The sequence below is a fragment of the Leucopleurus acutus genome (genome assembly GCF_964270905.1).
Source record: "Leucopleurus acutus genome assembly, chromosome: 4".
NCBI classification, from domain to species: domain Eukaryota; kingdom Metazoa; phylum Chordata; class Mammalia; order Artiodactyla; family Delphinidae; genus Leucopleurus; species Leucopleurus acutus.
Window position 1 is genome coordinate 1,393,878 of NC_139146.1, and position 10,384 is coordinate 1,404,261.

A 10,384-nucleotide genomic window follows, 5' to 3' on the forward strand; every position below is an offset into this window, starting at 1 on the left:
TTTCACAGAAATATGTGCAACAGTAAATAGGTTTAAAGCAAAACATTTATGACAGTATTGCTTTACGGCAAAGGACTGAAAACAAAGGAGATACCAATCATGAGGGCAGTCGATGAATAAATTATGTAACATCCACACCATGAAGCACAGAGCCATTGAGAAGAATGAGCTGTATTAGTTGACTTGAAGATGCAGAGATCTGTGAAAATATGATTCCATTTTTTAAAACAATGACCAAATCTCCCCATTTATGTACATGAGTATGTTATACCCATACACTGGCACAGGTCTGGTCCCTGGGAGGCTGACCCTGAGATGAAGGCTTGCATTCAGAAAGGTTTTGGGGTAGCGCTCTCAGGATCAACGTCTGTAGGGGAGTGAAGGAGGGAGGACTGGTCCAAGATGCGGCCGCTACAAAGGCCTGCTCTGGACCTGGCATGGTCCTGTATAGTTGTCCCCCACAGGGTCAAGGGAGCTGAGCCTTTATTCCCCAGCACCCACCAGTCATTACCTGGTTGCTCCTGGGAAAATGGTGTGCCCTTGGGCAAAGAAGCTCTTTGCAGCTGAGGCAACCATCGGGAGGGGCTGTGTGGTGAGCAGCAGCTAGGGTGATGAATGGGGGGCTCGGGGCACCCACAGTGTTCACTACAGTCCTGCCTACGGTTCACTACACTGCGCAGCTCAGATATGTTCTGGGAGCAGCTCCTTCGGGACTCTGCTGGGCCTCTTCCTGAGGGAACTTAAAAGGAAGGTTAATGGGGTGAACTGCCTGTCCTTGTCCTGCAGCTGGTCTCAAAGCTGCAAATGCTATTCACCTCCCTCTCCTACCCATTCTGAGGTTCCCCTCACCCTGGCTTGGCACCTCTGCTGGTCTAGGTAGCTTGCCTGATCGTGACCCAAACCCTCATCCCTGAGGGGTGTAAGTCCCTGGTCACCATGCCCTTCTCAGGCCACGGCCACTGCATTTACCAGCAAATTTGGTCAGAGGACCAAGAGGTGGCCAATCACATCACTTGGGTGCCACGTAGATGCTTTCCTGCCCCATTATGTAACGGCAGCCCTGACCTCTGGTGAACAGGAGGTCACCCCTAGCAGGATGGAGAGTACCTCACTTGCCTGCCAGTCTATTGGAGTACAGAACTTGAAATGACTGTGCAGCAGCTATAGCTTGAAATCGAACAGTACTCTTCCTTTGTCCCTGGTGGGTTTCCCCTGGGGAGTCAAGACTAAACCTGCAGAACCCAGAGGTATCTGGAGAGAGAAACACAAATTTATTGGGAGGGGCATTGGGAGTGATGGTAAGCAGGGCCACTCCCACTGCCACCTTTTGGCTACCAGAGCCCTTAATTATCTATACTGGGGACACTGCATCCTGCAATGGTCACTGATGTACAGTGTATACTGCAGCCTGGAGGTCACCTGAGCTCAGCCTGCTACCCACCACTCTACCACTCTGTTGCGCTGGCATTTCTGGGTGTGTGGCTGTGACGGAACCTGTGGGTCCCACGATCATGTGCCCACTGCAGCTCCTTTGCTGTAAAGTGGGTCCCTATATCCAGGGCGATGCTATGCAGGATTCTGTGTCAGTGGGTCAAAGGCTCTGTGAGCCTTGTATTACGGAGCTCACTGAGGCCCTGCGTATGGGAAAGGCAAACCCGTGCCTGGAATACGTGTGGATTCGAGTCAAGACGAATAACGGCACCTTTGGGGGCACAAGGGGTCCAGTATTGCCAACTAGCCCCCAAGTGACTGCTCTCAAAGTTCAGTACTATTGGGGACCCAGAGTTCAGTGTGTCATTGGAAATTCAACAGAGGCAACGGCGAGATCGGCCCTGGTGAGTGGGAGCGCCATGCTGTTGGGCACACGCATAGCCTCTGCCCCAGCCCCATGGTCACTCCATTGAAGAGCCCAAGTTGCCCATACAGGGACAATAGATGACAGAGGCTGGTGGACGTCACCTGGCCAGGTCATTCCAGTTTTGTTCCTTCCTTCGACACTGCCGCAGGTAGATGCTCCCTGCGTCTGCTATTATTGTAATCCTCAGTTTTCTTTACTTCTTGTCAGCTAATCCCATTACTAGTTAATAATGCTTTAAACTTTCCCTGTTCCAATGACTATAGGGTTTCTGTTCCCCGACCAGCCCGTCTCATCCACTCCCTTAACAGGCCCTGGTACCTCTTGGCCAGGTTATGTAGTGACTTAATGGCCAAAAGAGGAGGTGGCATTTCCTGAGGGAGGATGTGTTATTTCTCAAGATAGAACCCTCTTGCACTGTCTTTAAGCTGGGGGACTGGCGGGTAGAGAGAAGGGGGCTGGCCTTTAACAGAGAGGAGTAGCTACTTCTGCAGGTCCCAGAGGTACCTGGGATTCAAACTTGAATGCACCAATCGAGACGTCCCCATCCTGCATCTCAGGGTCAGGTCCCTCTTCCTGGTCAAGGCCCTGACCTTGAGGTAGAACACCCACCAGGGCTGAGCATCCAACCTCCTCTGGAGCTCTACCAGCCATACTAGGCTGGGGTGGGCGCTGTGACTGCAGGTGGTCTCTTCACAGGCTAGCAGGTGAGCCCTCTGGCTACCACATTTACCCTTTAATTGCTAATTAACCACGCTTGGCCTTTGTCTTTTTCCAAAGGACCCGGCCACAGCCACCAATGCCATTCTCTTCCATTGTCCTATTCTTTTCAAATACATAGTACTGCCCAACAGCTTGCACAGCTGCTTGCACTGGTATGCCAGACCAGCCACCCCTAGTAGAAGCTTTAACTGCACCGCTGCCATCCGTATTTCACCTACAACTTGTGATGAAGTCATCAGTGCCAGCCCACCTAAGGGTGACCAAATTCCAAAATGCCATGTCTGCTTTCTCAGACCACTACTGGCACCCACTGCATAGATCAAGTTCCCTGGGGACCAGACTGAGCTTTTCCTGCAAACGTTTACTTGGGGACGCTCTTGGGGAGCAGAAGGACTGAGGGAGTGGAAGCTCAAATGTGATACAGTTGCAACAAAGCCCTCAGCCAATCCCATCCAAGGAGGCGGAGGTCTGGGTGGCACAACATAGCCACACACACACAAGCTATAATTACTATCATGAAAACAAAAACATAAAAGGCATACGCTAAGTTGTTAACACAGGGAAGCAATAAGGGGAGATGTTTCAACAAAGAAAAAGCCTGAACTAAGAAAACAATGTACATATAAACCCTTTCACTGTGTGTGTGTGTGTGTGAATATGTAAAAAAAAAAAATAAATTTTTTTAAAATAAATTTATTTATTTTTGGCTGCTTTGGATCTCCATTGCTGCGTGTGGGCTTTCCCTAGTTGCAGCGAGTGGGGGCTACTCTTTGTTGCAATGCACGGGCTTCTCACTGTGGTGGCTTCTCTTGTTGTGGAGCACAGGCTCCAGGCATGCGGGCTTCAGTAGTTGTGGCACACGGGCTCAGTAGTTCTGGCTCGCGGGCTCTAGAGCGCAGGCTCAGTAGTTGCAGCACATGGGTTTAGTTGCTCTGCGGCATGCGGGATCTTCCCAGACCAGGGTTTGAACCCACGTCCCCTGCATTGGCAGGTGGATTCTTAACCACTGCGCCACCAGAGAATTCCCCCACCCCCAATTTTTTTTTAATGTGGGATTATGGACTTTATTTTTCTGTTTAAAAAAAAAAAACTTTTTCTGAAGTAGTACAAACAAAAAAAGACCCCCCAAAATGTTGAGGAAAATACAACATAAATAATGAAATAGTAAAGTCCTTCATATATGTTTTACATGTCTGTATGAAGCTCTTACAAATCGGTAAGAGCTGAATTCACAGATCAACCCACCTGTGGCAGCATCAAAGATGAGACCACCTTTGCCTGCCTTCAAAAAGCTCAAAACATACCAAGAGTTAAAGCATTATGCAAATAACCCAAAACTACATCACAGGAAATTCTCTAAACTGAGTTGCCGATGAATCAAATGCAGTTTACTTCCAATAAGGCATTCTGGTAATGAAGTATCATTTGAGCAGAAATTTGTAAAATGCTATGATTTCACCACTCGGAGTCATGTACGAAGGAGAGAAAGAAAAGGTAAGCAGAGGATGAAGTCAGGAAACGACGCGTGTTTGGAAGTTAAGAGTCGAATCTGAACGGGAACTAATCCCTTATCGGTCGCATCATTTGCAAACATTTTCTCCCATTCTGTGGGTTGTCTTTTTGTTTTGTTTGTGGCTTCCTTTGCTGTGCAAAAGCTCCTGAGTTTAATTAGGTCCCATTTGTTTATTTTTGTTTTTATTTCCATTACTCTGGGAGAAGGATCAGAAAAGATATTGCCGTAGTTTATGTCAAAGAGTGCCCTGTCTATGTTTTCCTCTAAGTTTTATAGTATCTAGTCTTACATTTAGGTCTTTAATCCACTTTGAGTTTATTTTTGTGTATGGTGTTAAAGAATACTCTAGTTCCATCCTTTTACATGTAGCTGTCCAGTTTTCCCAGCACCATCTACTGAAGAGACTATCTTTCCTCCATTGTATAGTCTTGCCTCCTCTGTCATAGATTAATTGACCACAGGCGCATGGGTTTATTTCTGGGCCTTCTATCCTGTTCCTTTGATCTATATTTCTGTGTTTGTGCCAGTACCATACTGTTTTGATGATTGTAGCTCTGTAGCATAGTCTGAAGTCAGGGAGCCTGATTCCTCCAGCTGAGTTTTTCTTTCTCAAGATTGCTTTGGCTATTCAGGGTCTTTTGTGTGTCCATACAAATGTTAAGATTTTTTTTATCTAGTTCTGTGAAAAATGCCATTGGTAATTTGACAGGGATTGCACTGAGTCTGTAGACTGCCTTGGGTACCAGGGGGGAAGGGTGGGGGGGGGGAAAAATAGATTGGGAGTTTGGGATTGACATGTACACACTGCTGTATTTAAAACAGATAACCAAAAAGGACCTGCTGTTAAATTAATTAAAAAAATCTGAATGGGGCATAAAGAGAAGGAAAGTGATGGGACATTAAGACTTAAAGGGCAGGCAAGGGTCAGGCTGCACTGTAGGAACACATGGGGATGTTTCTACAGATAAATTCTGCAGAGAGCAAGGACAAGAGCTGAGCTAATCCCAGCGACAGTGCAAAGGCAGGAGCAAAGTGGCAATAAATTGACGGCAAACAGCAATTAGGAAACTTCTGCAAATTTTCAAGTGAGAAGGAACGAAGGCTTGAATTAGAGCAGTGGGAATTGGAATCCAACACCTGGCAGGGTTTGCTAAGTGACTGGACATAAGGATTTTATGTTTATTTAATAGAAATAAAAACGTTTATCCACATTATTCTTGACCAGAATGAATATAATAAAAATAAATCTACTTTGTCATTTAGCTTTATGTTATCTGTCCTTGAAATTGCAAAGATTTCCACTACATGGTGGGACTAAAGACACACTTCACATTAATGAATTGGATTTTGACAAATATTTACCTTGAGGAGCCTTACACCTGTATTAATTTGTAATGCCTGGGCTTCCCTGGTGGCGCAGTGGTTAAGAATCCGCCTGCCAATGCAGGGGACACGGGTTTGAGCCCTGGTCTGGGAAGATCCCACATGCTGTGGAGCAACTAAGCCCGTGCGCCACAACTACTGAGCCTGCGCTCTAGAGCCCACGGGCCACAACTACTGAGCCCACACGCCACAACTACTGAAGCCCATGTGCCTAGAGCCCATGATCCACAACAAGAGAAGCCCCTGCTCGCCATAACTAGAGAAAGTCCACGTGCGGCAACAAAGACCCAACGCAGCCAAAAACTAAATAAATTAATTAAATAAAATGGCCCTTTAAAGAAAAATATGTAATGTCTATAAAACTATTCTTATCTTACTAGAAAAAAACCATATTCACCCCTAAGCTCTATTAAGTTAAAAACAATTTTGGATAAATGTGTACTAGAAAACGTTATTTGATTTCTATAGGTACTTAGGGAAAATACAGAGATGTAGTCTAATAAACATGTGCTTAATCAAATGCATGTTATACATAGCACCAGGCCAGCTGACAACCTTGAAATCACCCGGAAAAATCTTCCTCCCCTAGTATTTCCCAAAGACTCTCAATGGCATTACTAAACACTAAAATGACAATGTAGGGCTTCCCTGGTGGCACAGTGGTTGAGAGTCCGCCTGCCGATGCAGGGGACACGGGTTCATGCCCCGGTCCGGGAAGATCCCACATGCCGCAGAGCAGCTGGGCCCTTGAGCCATGGCCGCTGAGCCTGCGCGTCCGGAGCCTGTGCTCCGCAAGGGGAGAGGCCACAACAGTGAGAGGCCCGTGTACCGCAAAAAAAAAAAAAAAAAAAAAAAAGGCAACGTAAATTCAAGTCAGACGAACCCAATTCTGAATCTAGTTTAAAGGTGTAAGAGTTAAGGTAAAAAGCTAAGCCACAGTCACAAAAGACCCACCCATACAATGGTTTAAACCACAGAAGTTTATTTCTCTCTTGTTCTGAGGTGAGTGGTCTCAGCTGGTGGAGCAGCTGTTTCATGAAGTCACTCTGGACCCGGGGTCCCTCCAGCACGTTGGTCCACAGTCCTCTAGGACGCTGTTATCATTTGCAGGTTGGAAAGGAGTCGTTCCAGATTCCAACTGGACGGAAGGAAAAAGGCCAGCTGGGAAGCAAGTCAGGTGTCTTCGGGACTGCCCTGGCAACAGCACACCCTGCTGACAGGAACCTGCCACTTGGCCACACCTGGCTGCAAGGACACTGAGCCACGTCATCTGCTGGCATGCCTCCGAGGAGGATGGATGGACTCCGGTGTGGCGGACAAGTAATCTCTGCCAGAAGGGCCTTTGGAGCAATGTAAAACTCCCTCATATGATTAGGAAGTGGGAAGTGGCTGCCATAAAAGTCAGCATAACGGTTACCTTTGAGCAGGAGAAGGAAATTTTGAGATATTGGCAATGCATGAGGTAGTTACATGATGTCCTCTTTATATTAATTCATTAAGCTGTATTTTAAGTTTTTGCATCTTCTTTTCACAGCAAAGGGTTTTTAAATAAAGACCAATCTTGCTGCAAGAAGATACACACTGTTCAATTCTTACTGGGTGTGTATACCTCAGTCAGTCTAGCAGATCAGAAAATTATATCCCAAAATGACATATAACGTTGTTTGGTTTTACTTAATACATTTTTGTAAAAGCAAATATTTGTCGTTTATTTCCATTGATTTCTGAGTTCAATTTCGCTATTTATCTGGTATGAAACAGGCTTTTAGAAATGAAATGCTGATTTACGATTTTATTTATAAGAGAGAAGGATTTGACATAACAGCTCAGCATGTGACAAGAGTCCGGGAATCAATTCAGGTTCAGCATCATTCATTCACCAACAACCCACGAGCAATCCAACTTTAACTCAGATTTATATGAAATAAGAATAAAACTGGTGGGACCGTGTGGCAGACAGACTCTAAGGTGGTCCCACGTCCCCTGCCTTCTAGTATTCATGCCCTTGTATAACCCCTTGAGTGTGGGTGGGACTTACTTCTAACCAAAAGAATACAGCAACAGTGACAGAATGTGATTACCTTACATAGGAACGTAATGTCAGTCTTGCCAGGGACACTCTCTTGCCGGCTTTGAAAAAGCTGCAATAACGTAAAGCTGCTTATGGAGAGAATCACGTGGAAACGAACTGAGGGTGGCTTCTAGCCAACCATCACCAAGAACCGAGACCCTCAGTCCAAGAGCCTAAAAAGGGGCTGAACTCTGCCCACAACCGTGTGAGCTTACAAGCAAATGCTTCCCATTTCGAGCCGCAGATGAGACCCCAGCCCTGACTGGCACCTGCACTGCAGCCCTGCAGAGGACCCAGCTAAGCTGTGCCCAGGCTCCTGACGCACAGCAACTATGAGGTAACAAATGTGTGTTGTTTTAACTAAGTTCACAGTAAGAGTGTGACACAGGAACAAATATAATCTTTGTGAAAATTCCACTTTTTCCAAATCCAAGAACACTTGACAGAAAATACCTTATCTTCTCAATAAATTTACGAAAACTAGGATTTTAACAGGGTATTTTAAGAGCATGACAAGACAGCTCATGACAGGGGCTGACTGCCATTAATTTTTCTCAACAGAGACTCACATTACTGCTTCAAGAGGCATTTTATTATCAGTTTTTTTTTTTTTTGCGGTACGCGGGCCTCTCACTATTGTGGCCTCTCCCCTTGCGGAGCACAGGCTCCGGACGCGCAGGCTCAGCGGCCATGGCTCACGGGCCTAGCCGCTCCGCGGCATGTGGGATCTTCCCGGACCGGGGCACGACCCCGTGTCCCCTGCATCAGCAGGCGGACTCTCAACTACTGCGCCACCAGGGAAGCCCCTATTTTATCAGTTTTTGAAGGTAAGTATATTTTGAACTCTGTCAAGTGCACACTGCTCTTTTATTTTGGAAAGCAAGTATACAGAATAAAGGAGAAGGCTCTTTGATTTTTTTAAATTAATTAATTTATTTACTTATTTTTGGCTGTGTTGGGTCTTCGTTGCTGCACGCGGGCTTTCTCTAGTTGTGGCGAGCAGGGGCTACTCTTCGTTGCGGTGCGCAGGCTTCTCATTGCAGTGGCTTCTCTTGTTGCAAAGCACAAGCTCTAGGCACGTGGGCTTCAGCAGTTGTGGCACGTGCGCTCAGCAGTTGTGGAACATGGGCTTAGTTGCTCTGCAGCATGTGGGATCTTCCCAGACCAGGGATCGAACCCATGTCCCCTGTATTGGCAGGAGGATTCTTCACCACTGTGCCACTAGGGAAGTCCCGGCTCTTTGTTGTTTGATGTTAACTTTCTTTACTACTTCCCCCAGCACCAACATTCCCCCTAAAACACTATCAATTGCTAGCTATGTAGTCCATACCCCAAAATTCTTACTCTTCATTATTGACTTCCATAACAAGGGCAACAGATGCCTGACTATGAAGAGACTGAAACGTTAAGCGTTACTGTATCTTAATTGACAAACTGCATTTATAACAGCTTTTGCACTATGTGTTAATACTTCTCAATTATTTCATCTCAATATAATTAATTATATCTCACTCACTTATAACCTACTCTGTAGAAGAGAAAAACAAATTATCAGTCCAGACTTACAATTTAAAATAAAAACTGCTTTGCTAGTAAAAACAAAACAACAACAACAACAAAAAAAACACACCTAGTATTCCAACCATTTCAGTCACACTTGTGAGCATTATGTCACTGCTTTTACTATTATATCATATGTCATAAACATATGTACACAGATCCACTGATCTGTCACATAACAGTTTATACATTTCTACGGCGGTATAATACACATACTGTCAAGAACGCTTCTCTTGTCCACCACAAATAAGCAAATACAGGTTCAATGACCTGAGAGCTAAGGGTTTAGAAATGGGCACTATGAAAGAGCCCATCTCTTTTGAAGTTACTTAAACAGCTGATCCAGATTCTAAGGGAATGTTTGGCAGAAATGCCTGAAACAACGAAGAGAGTGTCACATTTTCAAAGCAGTAAGGGCTAAGAGAATATAAAATTTAGTGAGCAGAAGCTCAGTCATCACTGAATGAGAGTAAAACAAGGGGAAGCTGGAATGTTTGTAGGCAGGAACTTCCCTACACAATAAAAAGTTCTATAGAAAAACTCTGCTACATTTCGTTTTGTGAAAATTAATAAGGCGGCTCACTAAAATGGAGTTGGCAGACCAGAAGGGGGAGCTCTCATGCAGTACCACTCAAAGTCAGCAGGAGGAAGAATCAACAGGAAAGAATCATCAATTACAGGTCCCCACAGGAAAAGACGTACAGGGCATCTCCTACAAGAAATCCACTTCCTGAGCAACTCCGCCGGAAACCACCAGCACTTTGAACTCTCACTTTTCTCCAATGGACTTTGATTCAAAACAACCCCTGCCAACATCCACCTTTTTCTCTCTAAAATAATGTTCCTCTCCTTTGTTAGACTTGCCTTTGGCCTTTGTATAGCATGCTTGTCCCAAATTGCAATTCTCTGCTATTCTCCAGTAAACCCACTTTTGCTGGTAAAATAACTCTTTCATTTTTAAGATCAATGATTTTCAAAACTTAGTCTTAAGAATAATTAAGACTCAAGGTAACAAAAAACATGAAGGTTCATAAAAATTACTCACTCTTTTCACTCTCTGTCCAATTCTTAGACTCCACTAAATCACCTGAATGCATAGCAGACATAATCTTCTGAGCAACACTGGAGAGTGGTATCTTACAGAGGTCAAAGCCTACAAATGCCTCGTAACCTTCCATTTTCATAAAATCCTAAACATAAGATAAACATAATACCCATATATTAATTTTGAGACTTCAAAATAAGAAACAAGTCATGTAAAAATTTTTACATAGAGACA

General features: G+C 44.9%; 1 protein-coding gene across 1 annotated transcript in view; it reads right to left on the reverse strand.

Moving 5' to 3' along the window:
* Nucleotides 1–10,384, reverse strand: part of POLN (DNA polymerase nu) — a gene marked incomplete at its 3' end in the record, with an annotated part of 169,996 nt that overhangs the window by 145,712 nt on the left and 13,900 nt on the right. The window contains 1 exon segment of the mRNA XM_082838350.1: nt 10,151–10,295. Coding sequence (XP_082694476.1) covers nt 10,151–10,289 — 139 coding nt within the window. The 5' untranslated portion in view covers nt 10,290–10,295.